General features: G+C 42.7%; 1 protein-coding gene across 1 annotated transcript; it reads left to right on the forward strand.

Annotated features, from left to right (window-relative positions):
• Positions 1-140: 140 nt before the first annotated feature.
• Positions 141-11,609, forward strand: fbxl20 (F-box and leucine-rich repeat protein 20). The gene is given in 16 exon segments (XM_054607460.1): positions 141-387; positions 4,303-4,364; positions 5,198-5,252; positions 5,416-5,490; positions 5,628-5,658; positions 5,661-5,721; positions 5,824-5,892; positions 5,973-6,068; positions 6,376-6,502; positions 7,236-7,310; positions 7,943-8,073; positions 8,491-8,551; positions 8,688-8,732; positions 8,833-8,889; positions 8,997-9,209; positions 11,366-11,609. Coding segments are annotated over 16 exon segments (1,308 nt in total). The 5' UTR covers positions 141-345; the 3' UTR covers positions 11,474-11,609.
• Positions 11,610-17,757: the final 6,148 nt, after the last annotated feature.

Consider the following 17,757-nt stretch of genomic DNA (forward strand, 5'->3'; position numbering starts at 1 on the left):
TAGTACCAGCTCCATTTTAGGCTGCCAGGTCCTATTCCTGTCGGGCTATTGTGTGGATGGATGGAAAAGCTGTAGCCTATAGGGGGAGGAGGAGGAGGTGAGGCGACGCGAGCAGATAAGAGAACTGGCTTATTGGATGTCTGCTGCATGTAGCTCCTATTTTATCTGAAAGAAGAGATCTCGACGTTTGTTTTCCAGACCGAAAAAACAACGACATCCCGACCGAGGAGCTACCGAAAGGACGGTAGCATGATAGTCGTGGAGGGGACTCGGAAGGAAGAGGGCCCGTATCTGCATTTCACTTCGCCTAAACCGAGTTCATTGAGTCGGTAACCAGCGTCCGACATGGGGAAGGAGGTAAATGGAGTCTCGCGGAGCCGGTTTGAGGTGAGTCCACCATCGGTGTTACCTGACAGTCATTGATACAGATCCAGCGTAGCAGTAAAACACGTCAGGATCCGGGCCTGCATGGTGACTGTCGCTGTATTTATTGTTAAACTGCGCTTATGCTGAGGCTGTTGATGCAGCTTCCGCAGTCAATGTTTGGGATTAGGTCCGACGCTGTTTTGTTCAAATATACGTAGTTGTGGCATGACATGAGTCGGTGTTTCCCACTAAACCTACCGTGGCCGTTCATGATGAAACGGAGCGTTTTTTAAAGGTCCCGAAACGTTTTCCTCGGTTCACACTGCGCCGTCAAAACAAAGACGCCGAGGCTACACAGAGCACGCCGAGGACAGCTCCTGCTCACATTAACATATCTTTGTTGAGCTCACTTTCCTTATAAGATATTTTGTAATTGCCCTATTTGTTTATTTATTTATTTTACCGTGGTTTGATTTTTTTATATGACTTTTGTTTATTGGGGGGGGGGGGTTGTCTGACGAGCCGGGTTGTTGTGCATATCCATGGCCGCTGTGGGTGTGGGGGGCCTCGGGTTGGGACCAATGTGTACCCGTGTTAGCACAGAAACAATCAACAAATGGGCCCAAGCCTCCACAATGTAACATACAACCTAACCTGCACTGAGGCTACATTTTACACACACACACACACACACACACACACACACACACACACACACACACACACACACACGCCACGGTGTTGTTGTATTGTAGCATTTACAATTGTGTAAACTTTGTGTCGCAGCCGCAAGCAAAGCTGAATATGTTGGTGAACACCAGCACCCAGACGTACCCGCTCGGTGACATTGGGCTGTGTAGCCTAAGCACTTGGTGTTGTTTAATCCCCAGCTAGTGTGGGATTTGTGTGTGGTTTTATTTATTTTTAACGGTGCAACAGCTGACGACTCAGAAGATTCAGGCCGTTACCTTCTGGCCCCGACAGCTGCGGTAGAGCTGCTGTGTCAAGCTAAACGGATTTGGGCCAGAAGAAAAAAACCGGAAGTGGGGACCCTTACTTCAAAATAAAAACTGCGTTTTGGATTTTGGGGCTCCTGTTAAGAGGGTATACCTTTTGACATTTTTAAGTTGCATGTACTATACATATTTTTGTCATCGCTGAGAATAAGGTGTAGGCCTTATATACGATATTTAAAATGTAAACATGTTATTTTAATTTCTCTTTGGTTGTAAGGGACAGTGCAAATTATTAATTGATTATTTTTTTATTGATGGAAAAGAAGAAAATGACTACAATCTACTCCTACACTTAAGTTTATGAAATATAGGATACACACACAATACAACATAGTGGCTTAGTTCATAGGTCCAGAGGTAGCACAGAAGGTCAATTGTAAGTGGCCTGAGATTAAAGATATAAATTGTCACTGTAGATCTTCAAAAGTATGCTAGGGAGAGTTTTACTTTGATAAAATCTTGTCTTATTTCGTCAAGCTTTACTGCTCTGCTTTAGATACTTATCTGTCATATATCAGCCTTAAACAAAAGACAACAGTCCTCTGAAAAGTAAACAGGCACATATGAGCCCTTATTCTATTTCTTAGTTAAAATTGATATGTAAATAATAACCACATTGTGACTGACATTACAACTTTGTGGTGTATAATTGGGCATTTGATGCAAGACTTGTTGAAGCAGTTTAACCTGTAGGCAGAAAAAAAATCTTTTAATTGCCGATGACCTGTCTCCCAACAATTAGTTGTCCATAACTACATCCGTGGATGTAGGGAATGATAAATGAAATGTATGAACCAAATTAGCCACTGATTTAATGTTAACTCATCATGGAAATCACAGTTACACGTGTCAAACTTCTATATAGATTTAATCTGAGGAATTGGTTTTTCCAGGAAACAACAAAATTTCAGTTTTCTAAAAATATGATAACTTTTTGTTTTGCTTTACAATGACATCTAGCTGGAGGTTATAGCTCAGCCAGCTTTTTACCTCCTGCCAGGCCTGCTTCACTGACTATAGCTGACCAGTGGAGAAAACATAATGCACACATTCATGCAGCATCAGGTTCATTTTATGTTGGATTACAAAAGGGGACAGTGTATGCCTGTTGACCATGCTCATCTGGTTCTTTGGAAATGGCCCTGGATTATTTGGCCAGAAAGTAGCGCTGTGGAGGACGAGCTGTCAGAGTCGGTTTGCCCCAAATCCAAACGTGAAATGTCTGTCCCTTCTTACTCCCTCAAATTTTTACACGTCTGCGCTGGCAGGCAGCCCCTGCATAGACAGCTGTGTGTGTGTATGTGGAGTTTGTGTGTTTATCAGAGAGACATAGAGATGCTTTGACCCAGAACTGACTGAGTTTATAAACAGGCAGACCTGTCAGTTTGTTTTTATGTGCTGAAAAGGTTGAAGTGTATAAGTCAAAATCTGAAGTTATTGTGAATATGGATTTAGGATGGAAGCCCACAATTATAATGGCCTCACTGTAAACTGTGTTCGCAGCCATAACTTATTTCCTCTTAAAAACACAAAAAAATAAGATTTGATTTATTTTGAGATCATGAATGCTTCGTAGACAGTGTTATATTGATATTCGTACCTGTAATGAAGTGCAAATAAGGACATGCAAATGCCTTTTTCATCTTGTCGCAGATGTTTGGCTCTTGCAAATAGCATGTGCACTTTTTATTTACACACTAAAGCCCCCGCCCCTCAATTACCCCGTCCCTGGTTCAGATTTATCTTTCTAAATCTATGGAGGAAAATGGATTTGGCCAGAAGTTGCTTCATTTGCCTTGCTGTGACTGAGTGCATGCACCCGAATGTCATCGTCTTAACGTCTTACATTTTACAATCTAGCAGAGTATTATTTCCCACAAATTATGGGAACCCTGGAGTTCTCTCTCTCTCTCTCTCTCTCTCTCTCTCTCTCTCTCTCTCTCTCTCTCTCTCTCCCCCTCTCTCTCTCTCTCCCCCTCTCTCTCTCTGTGTGTGTCTTGGTCTTAATAAATGCTAATTTATAGTCTCTGTGTGTACTGTGGATTAAAGCCTAGGTTCTGCACTAACGCGATGTGCAATTATTCATGTTGAAATCAATTAGCCGTTTGCAGAATCTGGAGCTATTTGCTTCAAAGTCACAAGAATATATTGTAACTAATTTAATTCTAGTGTACGTTCTCAGTACATGCTGATGTGGACGCTGGTGTCAATTCAACAATGTAAACAACAGAGGAGGTATGGGGAGAATATGCAGGCAGGAAAGATAACATGAAAGCAGAGGCCATCACAGCTCTGCAGTCGACAGTACAAAGTCCTTTCCTGCTGATTTGGCTCAGAAGACACAAATTCCGGCTGCACGGTGGTGTAGTGGTTAGCACTGTCGCCTCACAGCAAGAGGGGCCCGGGTTCATTTCCCAGGCTGGACAACCTGCTGTGTGGAGTTTGCATGTTCTCTCCGGGTTCTCCGGCTTCCTCCCACAGTCCAAAGACATGCAGCTAAGGTTCATTGAAGACTCTAAATTGCCCGTAGGTGTGGATGTGAGTGTGAATGGTTGTTTGTCTATATATGTCAGCCCTGCGACAGACTGGCGACCTGTCCAGGGTGAACCCTGCCTTCGCCCATTGACAGCTGAGATCGGCTCCAGCACCCCTGCAACCCTTAACTGGATAAGCAGGTTACGGAAAATGAATAGAATGGAATGGACACAAATTCCATTTTCCTGTGCTGCTTTATCTTCTGTCGCCCCATGTTTTCCAAGACTTGACATTGAATCTATCTCCGCTCATGAGATAAAGATCTTTTATTCTTGTTTATATGCCGGGGCCGTCCTTGAGCGAGGTGAGTTGATGGATGGGGGGAGGCCCAGCTATGTTTAAGACAGACTGCCAGGACTGATATTATCTTCTTCACCCTTTTCAGATGTTCACAAATAGTGATGAGGCGGTCATCAATAAGAAGCTACCTAAGGAGCTGTTGCTACGGTGAGTGACATTGCAAAACACTTCAATCAGAATCCCTGTAGGTTGTTTTTTGTTTTTTTTTGCAAGCAAATATGGCATGTTGCATTCTCCACACTCACCTCCCTGCCTAAGCTCCAAATCAGCACATCCAATCATACACAAAGGCACAATTGGCCTTGCACCACCCTCCTCCAACTACAACCCCCGAACACAGACACATACTTCATGCATCTCTCGATCATATACTGTGTGACACTTGCCCTTTAGCAAATATTTCAACTTAACTAACCACCAGGATGCAAGTTTACTCTCATTCCCTACCTTACTCTCCCCCTAGTACTAAAACTGGAATTACAAACAGATGCTTGTGGTTATAAAGCATTTAGATTGAATTCAGGCAAAAAGAATAGAGAGCCCCTGAGCAAAGAGAAAATGAAGGCCATAACTCAATCCTCGGCCTTGCCAGCCAGGCGGCATGTGCTGCGGCTGTTGCATCTGTGCTGCCTTGCCAGGTTCAGCGCCGTGATTTGTTAGGCTGGCAGGCTGTGCTGGAAACCCGTATGCAGTTTTTTGCTGCATTGACGGATCTTGTAGTAAGTTTCCACCACTGTTCCTAAGAAGCAGTTTGCGTGTCTTCCTCGCCTGGACCCCCACACTGAGTAAACACATCCATCTTGCAAACCGGGTAAACGCAGCTATCCTGCCTACAGTCGAAGACAATATTAGCTGATTCACTCACACCCCTGTGCTGTGAGTGGAAGCCGAAGCAGGGTTGAATTGGGCGGTTTCGTGTAAAGAGGAAGCTTCTGGCAGCGGGGATCAGGGTCTCTAAACCGTCCCTGTCTGTCTTCCAGAATCTTCTCCTTTCTGGATGTGGTGACACTCTGTCGCTGTGCCCAGGTCTCACGGGTGAGTCTGTGTTCACAAGGGTGTGTGTGTGTGTGTGTGTGTGTGTGTGTGTGTGTGTGTGTGACTGTATGTGTTTTTGTCTGTGTGTTTTTAAGTGTGTGTATGTGCTGAGTTTGAAAAACAAACTTGACCCTAAACGTTGCTTCTCCCTCCCTTCTCACAGTCCTGGAATGTTCTGGCCTTGGATGGCAGCAACTGGCAACGAATCGACCTCTTCGACTTCCAGAGGGACATTGAGGTGAGTAAATCTGATCTCCGTCTACTTTACTCTCACCTGTAACTTTACTCTTACCTTAACTCATGGTCTGTCATAACTTTAAATCGAGGTTTGGAAGCATATACAGCAGGCTGAGTCGATTCTTTTTTTTGTTCCAGGGCCGGGTGGTGGAGAACATCTCAAAGCGATGTGGGGGTTCCTTAGGAAGCTGAGCCTGCGGGGTTGCTTGGGTGTGGGTGACAGCGCCCTGAGGTGAGTATGGCGAGGACTTAACCTGACAGAAATTCTAGTTTTACTCAGACCCTAGGGAGAAAGTGAGAGACCAGGAGGTTCTGTTTGTTTTTCTCCCTGTAGGACTTTCTCTCAGAACTGCAGGAACATCGAGCTGCTCAGTCTGAACGGCTGCACCAAGATCACTGACAGGTATGTGCATTATTCTGGGATGCCGGTGTATCATCATGCCTCTTCTCCTTGAAAAGGCTCATTGTCTTTCTCTTCTGCAGCACGTGTAGTAGCCTCAGTAAGTTCTGTCCAAAGCTGAAGCACCTGGACCTCGCCTCCTGTACCTCAATCACCAACCTGTCACTCAAAGCTCTCAGGTGTGTAGTGTCAACATGGTGATATGTACTTCCCCTGAATTAACAACATACACCCTCAGATACCAGCTGTTTCCCTCATTGATTTCCTCTGTTAAACCAACACCAGTCAAGTACATACATTATACATTTGATAACAGATTTGCACAAAAGATACTTTAACTCAATATCAGGGAAATAGAATAAATAATGTTCTCTATATTCGGCCTCTCATTGCTGTGTTCTTTCCCCCCCCCCCCCCCCCATCTTTTTCTTGCTTTTTTTTTTTTTTCCAACTCCCACACGTCCTTTCTGAATTTCCTCCTGCCAGTGAGGGTTGTCCCCTGCTGGAGCAGCTCAACATCTCCTGGTGTGATCAGGTCACCAAGGACGGCATCCAGGCCCTGGTGCGTTGCTGTCCAGGACTCAAAGGCCTTTTCCTTAAGGGATGCACACAGGTATGCTTAAGGTCTTAATATGAGCTGGAGATGCTGACCAAAGCTAACGATGAATGTGCTTTGTGCATTATGAGTTGCAGTTTATGTAATTCAGTATAAAATTCTATTGGATACATTTGAAAGCAGCTTCATTTGTTGAACTTTTTTGTTTTAGTCCAACGGTGACTCTTTGGGGCACACAGTTCTTATTGCTCAACACTGCATTAGGTAGCACTGTTTGTTTTGTAAGTTCCGTCATAGTGGCGGCCATCACTTACCAATACTGACTACCAAGTTCCTCTTATTTTCATTCCATTGAACACAGCTGCTGCTATTGCAAACATAAAAAGCAGTTCCTGTGCCATAGAGGGGGTTTCGGAGGAACGGCATTCTAGACGATGATTACAGCAAATGCGAACGCCTTCATATAGCACTACAGTGTGAAAACACAGTCACACATTTCTATGATCGTTACACAGGTCAGGAATTCAAAGGACAAAACAAATCACAACAAAACACACTCGCCAAAAGCCTTGATTCAACTTTATGGTCATTTTAGAGGCTGTAGTATGCGGTGCTGTTGAATTGTTTTGTTATATCAAGAGTTTTTTTTTTATTTTATATATACAACAGCCCGTTATATCAGTGACAGTATAGGGGCTTGATGGGATAACCTTAGTATTATTTATTATACATTTTATAAATGTATTTTGATTTCAGTTGACTGTCTTTCCTCTGTTGATCTCTCCCACAGCTAGAGGACGAGGCTCTGAAACATATCGGGGCTAACTGTCCAGAGCTGGTCACACTAAACTTGCAGACATGCTCAGTAAGTACAGGTAACGGGGCTAGAAGATGTATCTAATCAATCTGGAAAAAAAACTATCTTTAAACATTGTTATAAAACCTTTGCATCGGCCCCTTTGGCATAAAAGTAAAAAGTATTCGAACTCTGTTGGTTACTTTTCGGGTTGTACGCTGTGCACTCAGAACACGTTGTTCTCATTGTAAATGCCTGCTCATTTTCTCTGGTTGTACCTCTCTCCCAAATCCCCCTCCTTCCTCGTCACCTAAATTCTCCTCTAAGCCTCTTCCTTCATCCGTCCATTTCCTCCTCATCTCACACCTCAGGAACTCATCGTCTCATTCATCCAAGTTCCTCTTCTTCCTTTTCTCTTGCCTAGCTATTTCTCACCTGTTCCTTGTCTGCCTGACCTCCACAAAGTTTTTTCTTGAGCAATACTTGAAACAGAAACATGCATGAGAAAAGAAAGTTATTTCATAAGTTGTGTTTTAAAGTACATGATTAGACTGTGTGTCAAAGCTGTACATTGATTGCTTTTAAATATAGCTACTAATGAGCACAGGAAAAGTTTGTATGTTTTCATATCTCATATCGGATGCTGATTTTAAGTGACCTCACACACACAAAAACACAAACCAAACTTTCTCTGTGAGCAGCAGATCACAGATGAGGGCCTCATCACAATTTGCCGGGGGTGTCACCGCCTGCAGTCCCTTTGTGTGTCAGGCTGTGCCAATATCACAGACGCCATCCTTCACGCCCTGGGACAGAACTGCCCTCGCCTCAGGTGAATTTACTCGACTACACAAATCCTCACTCTGAACTTAAAGCTAGGGCTAGAAACATTTTTGTTATATTTGTTGAAATTCTTTTTACACCTCAGCGACAATCAATAAATCAAATGCTCTGAAAAAAAATAGTTGGCTATGGCAGGACTGTAAACCCTTCTCAAATGATTTAATTTTGGCCGCCTGCTAAAGTGCTAGCTGGACAGCTGTGAGTACTTACAATAGCCTTGTCCGTGATGAAAATTTTGGGGAAGGACTTTGGAGGGAGGCCTGACTGGACGGGCTGTGATTGTTGCCGACTTGACGACTATCTTGCTAGATTTAGCAATTTTTGGAGCTACAGCTTCAGTTAAAGTCCCAAAGACAGACAAACTTTAAGTGATTGTATAACTCTCTCCTCCTCTCTCTTCTTTCAGAATATTAGAAGTGGCTCGCTGCTCTCAGCTTACAGATCTGGGCTTCACTACATTAGCAAGGGTGAGTGTGGCATCTACTTATTGGTTGTATACAAACACAAAGACTTCATCGTTACAGTATTTCATGTCACATTTATTTTTATTCCCAAAACATCTCGAAAGTGTCTCACAGTTGATTGTTTCTTTCTCTGCTGTAGAATTGTCATGAGCTTGAAAAGATGGATTTAGAAGAATGTGTGCAGGTAAAAAAAACAATCCAAGCAACAAAATCTGGTTTCCACTATTGTTGTATGCAGTTATGACATTTGTTTCTCTTTTTCTTATTTTCTTTTGTTGCATCAGATCACAGATGGAACACTGATTCAGCTGTCTATCCACTGCCCTCGTTTGCAAGTCCTGGTGAGTGTGTGTGCGGCTGCCACTCCTGTGGTATTTACAAGCACCACATCACAGCTTGTTCTAGCAGACAGTTGAGTAATGGAGCTCCTGTGTTGGTATTCCTGTAGAGTCTGTCTCACTGTGAGCTGATCACTGATGACGGCATCAGACACCTCGGCAGCGGCCCCTGTGCTCACGACCGTCTGGAGGTGATCGAGCTGGACAACTGCCCCCTGATCACAGATGCCTCACTGGAGCACCTGAAGAGCTGCCATAGTCTGGATCGCATTGAGCTCTATGACTGCCAGCAGATCACCCGCGCTGGCATCAAGAGACTAAGGGTGAGTTGTGTGGGCTGATGACGGCGTGTAAACACCGACTGGTATGTACTCTTAACAAAAATACACTTGTTTTTGCTCTGAAATTTTCACAGGCTGAAATACAATATCTAATTTTTCCTCTGCACACAATTTCTAACCCAAATGTGTGCTTTTTTTCCCAAGATAATATGCCACAGCTGACAGTTGTGGCATGTCAAGATGCTGACTAAACAGCACAGTTATTACACAGGTGTGCCTTGGACTGTTCACAATAACTAGGCCTCTCTTAAAAGTACCGTTTCAAGACACAACTCGAAAATTTTGAGGGAGTGTTCTATTGGCAAATTGACTGCTGCAATGTCCACCAGAGCTGTTGCCCTTGAATTCAAAGTTCATTTTATTGCCATAAGCTGTCTCCAATGTCGTTTTTTTTTTTGAGAATTGGGCAGTACATCCAACTGGCCTCGTAATTGTAGACCACGTGTCACCACACCAGCCCTGATTCTCTACATCCAGCTTCTTCACATGCATGATCGTCTGTGACCAGCCACACGGACTGCTGATTTAACAGATGCTTTGCACAACCAAAAAAACTGCTGCATAAACTGTCAGAAGTAACCTGCATGCTCATCTTCCTCATCAGGGTCCGTAGTCGTACCCGACTGTGTGTTCTCTTCACGGATGAATCCTGTGCGACCAAAAAAAGCATATCTGTAGCCCTAGTTATGTGAAATCCATAGTTTAGATTGCCTCATAGATTATAATTTTTTTTTTTCATGATAAAACTGCATAATTTCAGTGTGGCCTTTTATTGTGACTAGACCACAGTTCTCCTGTGTGATAATCTTGATAAGCCACACCTGTCCGGTGGATTGATTATCTTGGTAAGGGTGGGGTGCTCACTAGTCTTACACAACATTTTAGAGGAAAAAGCCTTTTGTGTGCATAGACATAGTTAAAAAATGTTTTAAATGAGAGCAAAAACAAAAGTGTTTATATTATTTCTCCGTGTGGAATGTACTGTGCACTGATGTTTTGTGCACGCAACATGGATTTGGAACCCCTAAATGTATATGCTCTCCATCCTGTCACTGTTCTTTGGTTGGCGGTTTGGGCTCAGCCATTCAAGACATCTCCTAACCTCCGAATCCACATCTTTTGTGCAGCAACCACATCTTGATATAGGCATCTCACTCAGCTGCAAAAATACTATTCCTGATCAAGTCCTCCGACTGCATATCAAAAACCTGAGGTGCTATCTAAATTATCCCACCCATTCAGGCATCTGATCCTTATTAAAGTACCCTGTGAAGTTTATTTTACCTCTAGTAGAGCTATGTGACAGTTTTATTTTATGAGTGAACCCCGTCGTTTGCACGTACACACAGGTCACATGATGTACTTTCTTGCCAATGATTTCACACTGTTACACGCCAAAGAAACATTATGTGACAGCAAAGGTAGGTATGACGACTGCAAGCAAGTGAACATGGATGTAAAAACAACGCAGTTTTCAGATAACGTCAATGTCAAGGACACACAATGTTTGGGTAAAGATAGAATGAAACTCCACAAGCTACTTTTAGTTAAGAGGTTAATGGAGGTTTGTTGAAAATACAAATTTCTTAAAGACATATGAAGAGGAGTACATTTGATGTGTAGAGTAACAACCTGTCTGTCTAAGAAGTCCGGTAGATATCAATTGAAACCAACATAGAATGTAAGATGACGCAGCAGCATGGCTTTCAGGGCTGCCACTGATGGCTAAATGATTTCTTACAACAATGATAACGTACAAGCATTGAGCATAGCTGTAGAACAGCACTACAGTCTCCAAATGAGGAAGGAAGAGTTTAAGTGGAGTTCAATTAGCAGTATGACGGATCAGGACAAACATACATGAATCTCATCAGCCTGATTAGCGAAACAACAGAGGAGAACATTCTAGAAGCCTTTCATAGCTTCATACATTGTGTACAAAGAAAACTGGTGTTTGAGTCACCGCTCCACCCACAAGAAGTGATGAATCAAAACTGAGGTGTGAAATACCAAAATGAAGCGATCACTCTGTCCTGAGAGAGCTGTTCTCACGCCTGTCTTTAATTTTACTTGATTGGAAGTATTTGTACAATCCATTAACATATTTCCATCTGTTTTTCCTTCTTTGCTCTCCACAGACCCATCTGCCTAACATCAAAGTGCATGCATACTTCGCTCCCGTCACTCCACCCCCCTCCGTCGGGGGCAGTCGTCAGAGGTTTTGCCGCTGCTGTGTCCTGCTATGATGTAAAGACAACAACCCCCCCTTTCCACTCCCCATGTCCCTCGTACACGCTCCCAGCAGCCCGTCACCTGACCCCGGACCTGCTGTCCCCCTCCTGGCGCCCTGTCATAGAGTATATGCTGGTGTGCCCCCCCCCCCCCCCCTGTTTGGAGCTGCAGAGAGAGGGAGAGAGCCAAAACACGCGACACGGTCTTGGGTAACTTTCCCAAAAACATTCCCGAACCTCTCCACCACACACAGTACACACACACACACACACACACACACACACACACACACACACACACACACACACACACACACACACACACACACACACACACACACACACACACACACACACACACACACACACCAGGCTTTCTGATATGCACACACAGATTAACTCTTAGAAGAATGACAGAACTTTCCTGGTCTGTGTTCAGTGGACAAATTAGCATTACAAAGAGGGTTATGTAAAAATCAAATGTGGTCACCTTTTTTTCAAGGGATTTAACTCTTCATCAAATGACGTACAAAAAATATTTCTCATCAAAAACCATCGTCTGTATTCAAGGGGAGAGACACTCTTCTATTTAGCACTTTGTGACCGGTAACCGTTCTAGTTTCTTAACAAAATATTGAAAAATCCCTCTTAACCTATCACACATACTTCCCTCGGTGTTTAAGGGCGCTTACCAGCTACCACTAGATGGGAACGGCACTTGAGTAAGACCCCAGTTAGCTTTTTCCCTGCAGGCTGTTTATTTCAAAAAGGGGCAGCAATGCAGCCAGTAAACTGCCGACACCTCCAACAAACACATAGACAGCAGCAGAAAGCCTGTTTTGTGATTTAAATAAAAGAGAAACATATTTGCAGCTATTTGCACCTATTGCAGTAAAGCAATGATAAGACACTTTACCAAACGGCCATCTCCGAATTTAAGACTAGCATTTTACTAACGACACACAAAACAATAGAAATCGTCATGCACACACTGAGCTTGCTACACCTGTACCCTCACCTCTCTCTGTTACAATCAGAAGCTTCAATATGCTGAAGAAAAAAAGCTCAATATTTTTCTAAAAATGGACACCAATTAAGACTCACAAGTGGGGACTCGAGAAGATGCCAAATGTTGCATGTAACACCTCTAGTTTTTTAAAATCTAATTGTAAATAGAGTCGAAGTCCGTGAGTCGAAGCCAGCTAAACGACAGAAGATGATATGAGATGGGGCAGAGATTTCTGTCAATGGATTTTCCCGAGGGAACTATGGCGAAGCTCACACATGCTTGTTTAACTGTTAGAGTATGTGCTGGAACTTTGGACCGTCAAAATGAGCCAGAACTTAACCTGGAGTTTGACAGAAGAACTGATGCTGGCCTGTGAAAGCTCATGTCGACAACAGGAAAGTTAAAAAGACGCTCTTTTGACAGAAAGAAAGAACTTGAAAGTCTGACATGAATTCATGCTTTCAGACCAGAACAATGGAAAGAAAAAGCCAACTGAAAACAATCAAAGTACGTCTATTTTCATTTAGTTTGATTTCATTTAGCTGCTCTTGTTTTTGCATCGGTGACGGTTCTGATGACGAGGAACTGGTGAACCACGCCTAGCGGGGAGAGGATGCGCCTGACGTAAGCATCGGCGGCTCTTCAACTCCTATGAGGCCTTGCAGGGGATGGAGTTACAGCACGTGACGCCCTGCCTCCCTGTGAGCTCCTCCGTCAGTCTGAAAGCAGTGACGCTGTGGAAGGTAGAGACCAGATCAGACCGGTGGAGGCTCTGAAAGTCACCTGAATCTGAATTATGGCCTGCTGACAGATATGATGGAAAGATTTTTATTTTTTTTTGTCACAATGGAGGGCTATTATGGATTGCCCTCCCCCCCACCCTTTGAAGTATTGAAGCCTTTTCTTATTGATTATCCTCTCCTGCAATTGCACCTGCTTTATTCTGCGTCTTTTTTTTTCTCTTCCTGTTTCCTTTTTATAAATGTGTCTTTTACTGCTTTTCTTTCTGATTTCATCCGGATCTCTACCTTTTTTTTTTTTCCCCTTTTCTTTTGCATTTCTGTTTTGGTGTGGTTTGGATTGCGCCTGCTTTGTTTTCAAAATCATGAGTTCAGTGTCTCCAAGTTGAGTTTGAGTCCTCATCCAGTCCTCAGTTTTGATCTGATGGTGTTAGTGTTTCCATTAAGAGTTTATTGTTACTTAATGTCCAGAGTGTAGCCTTTGTTCAGGGGAAGTGTTGGCGCCAGTGCAATTGAAATTAGAGTTGGATTTTTTTTTTACTGTGAGTTGAGGATGAGTTTATGATGATATGTATGTATGATGTAAGTTCCACTTATTGAATGTTTCCATCAAGGAGAAGTCTTGCGATGGCTGTTCAGGCATTGTGTGCCGCTTTAGCAGAATCAGATTTTTCTCCCATATGCGTGCTTTGTTTGCCCTGCTTTTCCCTCCCATAATGCACCCCTGTCCAAATACATCCAACAAGACATAAATTGGTAATGACAGCTACGGCAGGCAGGATAAACTGAGATGAATCCAGTGTAATCCAGTAGGATCCGTTTGTTTGAATGGGGGTTTACCAGGGATTAGGGAAGAACTAAGAGTCAAAATGGCGGAGATATCTAATGTACTCTGTCTCTGTGCTCCGGTGTTAAGACAGTTAACTGGAAGAAAAAGGAAATGTGTTAGGATTTAGACTGTGAGCCTGGTTGTAACGCCTGTTGCCCTCGTTGGGCACTGTATGTGGCACAGGCTGAGTCATCAGAGTAGCTAATGTGCTTTCAAGCCAAACACTTTGAAAGGATCACAGGTAGTAACACCTGCTCCTGATGGTTTTATATGTACAAAAGAAACATCCTGCTATTTATATCTTTTCATGGTGCAAAATACACTACAGGCTCTACAAAAGCAAAACTCCAGACTTATTTTTCCTCCCAGTATCGAACACCTCTGTCCTTCTGTCAGACCTTCCACCAGTTTACACGTAAGTCGAGCTATAGGCGCTTGTTTCATGTCCCAGACACTGGAGTAAGGTTGAGGATTAGGACAGGGAGCAAGAGGTGAATCTACAGTATGTGTTCATGGTAAATTGACACATGTGAAATTTAAAAAACAAAAAACGTTTTGACAATGACTGTGGTTCATATAATAACTGTAAAAGTTCCTATTTTTTTCTCTTTTTTTTTTTTTTTTTTTTTTTTTTTTTTTTTTTTTTTTTTTTTTTACAATTAACCGATATAAATGAATATGTACGTATGAATAAATATATACCTATATTATTAAGACTTGTCTGGTTTTCTCTCTGGTGTTGAGCTTGTTTTCATTTTATGGACAGTGGTTGTTTGGCTTTATCAGAGCAGCAGATGGCAGCCATGAGCCAGTCGTAATGATTCCTCCATCACTGCTGGTCTGATTTCAGCTCTCAGCTGGTGACAGGATTCAGGACCTGACAGCTTTTCAATGAGACAAATTGATTTGCTTTACTCAGAGGTAAAGTGGGGTAAACCACTGGACTGGAATATATTGTTTATTTAAAAGGACATCATAAAAATAATTGTCAGTTTTAAAATTATTTTATGGTCAGTCCTAGCATTTCTATGTTTTATCATTTCTGTTTGTGTTTGTAGCTATTTCCTCAAAGTACCACTTTGTGGACAGACCATAGTCTGTCTTAAAACAATAGTCAAGTGCCCATTTGAACATTGGAGCAGGTTTTGCTTTCTGTGATTATTCCTCCTTTACTGGGCATTTAAACATCCCTAACCAATACACTTCCAATGTAAGGGATAGTGAACAGAATACATAGTTCTAAAGTTTATCTGAAGATGGTACGAGGCTGAAGCAGAAGAGAATGACAAATCAAGATCACTACAAAGACTGACAGACTTGCAATATTGTGAAGTTTATATTTTGGGGTGAATACCAAATTAAAAATAATTTACTTCCAACTGTTTATTCCTGAGCTACCTTGCACAAGTGTCTCTTTGGTCTTGGTAGGAACAGCCTACGTTCCAAGAGCACAGTCTTTATCAGATCGGGTGTTAAAATTTGACTGTTTGGGTGTACGTGACACTGCATGCAGAATCAAGTCTCTATGTTTTTGTGTTCTAACGTCCACGTCTGAGGTGAAAACACAGATGAACAATCTGTATCAATTTATTCCAGTGGAATGAGCAGCAGCTCTGGTCCTGTGACTGCACCATGACGACCGCTGTCACGGCTGGGATTTGTCTTCCGCCGCATGGGGCTCATTTTGTTTCTCTCCCTCCTCCTATTGTTTCCCCAGTCTCTCAATCACTGAGAGATCAGTGTGTTTCCAAAGCCTTTTTTAATGCTCATTTTTAGCAGCCCTGTTGTGGCACCTGGGGGTATCAAATGGAGGATGAAAGGGTGTCTCAGAGGGAGACATTTAAATGTATGTGTGTGTATGTGTTTTTTCTCTCAACTGTTCTGTGTTTTTTTGCGTTTGAACACAGACGGATCAGATCACAGCTCACTTCACACTGCCCCACCAAGGCATTGTGTTCTGGTTTATTTTCAGCAGCAAAGCCACAGCTACACACCAGACATCTTTTGACTTAACTTTTGTTTTTTCAGCAGTCACTCTGCTATCTGCTGTGCCCTGGCTCTGAGTGAAGAAATAATTAATGTGATGACTGAGGCTCTCTCCCTTCATCTGTACTCTGTCTTTTTTTCTGCAACCAACCCACGCACAAGGACTTTCTGACAGCTTAGAGCAAACTTTGATGTCAGGTTTAGGTGAAATAATGCAGTGTAGTTAAACCAAAATACTTCAATCACATTTAGAAGTGCTTCCTACCCGTCTCACACTGTGAATTATGCAGCATTAGCTTAGAATTCACTTTGAAATACCACTTATTATCTTCACTCTACCTGTCTTTTACCTAGATCAGGTTAATGCAAAAATCAGTAGCTGTGACCTCAACCTTATTGCTTCATTCTCAGTTGATGGGTTCTCTAAAGAGGGCAATCAATAGAAACGTACCCCAGGTAGTTGGTGAAACCAGGCAAAGAAATGGGATTGCATTTGAAATCAGATGTGCCGATCCTCTGGCCTTTAAACAAATAAACAAATCATGCCAACCTCTGTAGCTTAACTCTGCAGGAAAGCACCTACATGGCATCTTCAGCCTCTGTGTTTGGAGGGCAGGTGGGAAATGACAAGAAATGAATGATGACGGAGTTAAGAGTGGCCAAAAACTATCCCCCCCCCCCCAAAACAAACTGAAAGTAGTGCAGCTCATCCCATGTAGGTCATTCCTGCTATAGGAGAATATGAATGTGATGAACTGACTTACAGTTTCTGCTGAAATGCAACAAATCCTGACCACTTCTGTCACTATAACAATCCTCTGACATTGATTCATAATAATGGCATACTTTATGTTGTAGTGTCTGTGGTGGCTGTAAAGTGATCTGAAACCCCTTAACCATATGTAGTAGCCTACATGGGCAGGTAAATAGGAGTTTTTTTTAATACAAGCTGGGTGATGTTATTAATTGACATGTTGGAATTATTTGCAATAAGTAGTCAGAGTTCATTTTAATTAGTATTTTTTTGTTTACACCAAAGACTGCACAAAGTAAAAGTAAAGAGGTGCATTTTTACCTTTTTAGGAATTGGTCGAGAAAATGAAGAGGGATCATCCTGCTTTTGTTGCAAACATTCATCCTCTCAAAGATAAAAATCAGCTCTCTGTTGGCAGAATTATGAGCTAGTCTATATTTGGGCTTGAAATAAGCCCCCGCCCACGACCGTGGTCCCTAATTACGTCTAAATGAATCCTGGCAGAGTTGTAAAAATGTACCCAATCACTGGGCCCGGACTCACGGGAGGGCGTTCCTCAGGTTGCGCTTAAATTTAAGTGTGTGCACTGGTGAAGGGCACAGCTCGCTTTGGATTTACACCTACCCGGAGCCTTCCATAGCACACCTTCTTCTTTTGGATCTGATCATACTAAGATACACATGGGTGTTTTTGCTGTTTTGAACCCTTTCTTGTGATTGTAGGAGGGGTTTGGACTGTGGACATTGGAGTTTTCAGATGCGCATCAAGGGGACGATACAATGACTCTGCCCATACGAGCCTCAATCCTGAATGCTTGTCCTTGCATTGAATGAGCAAAATATAAACAGCTGGTGTTTGTATATTTAAAAAAACAACAACAACTCTTTAATCAACCTGCAGTTGTGTGTGTGTGTGTGTGTGTGTGCATCATATTCCTGTGATGTGGATCTGTCACACTTTGCCGAGCTTTTGTATGGCTGA

This window comes from Anoplopoma fimbria, chromosome 11, assembly GCF_027596085.1.
Source record: "Anoplopoma fimbria isolate UVic2021 breed Golden Eagle Sablefish chromosome 11, Afim_UVic_2022, whole genome shotgun sequence".
Taxonomy (NCBI): Eukaryota; Metazoa; Chordata; class Actinopteri; order Perciformes; family Anoplopomatidae; genus Anoplopoma; species Anoplopoma fimbria.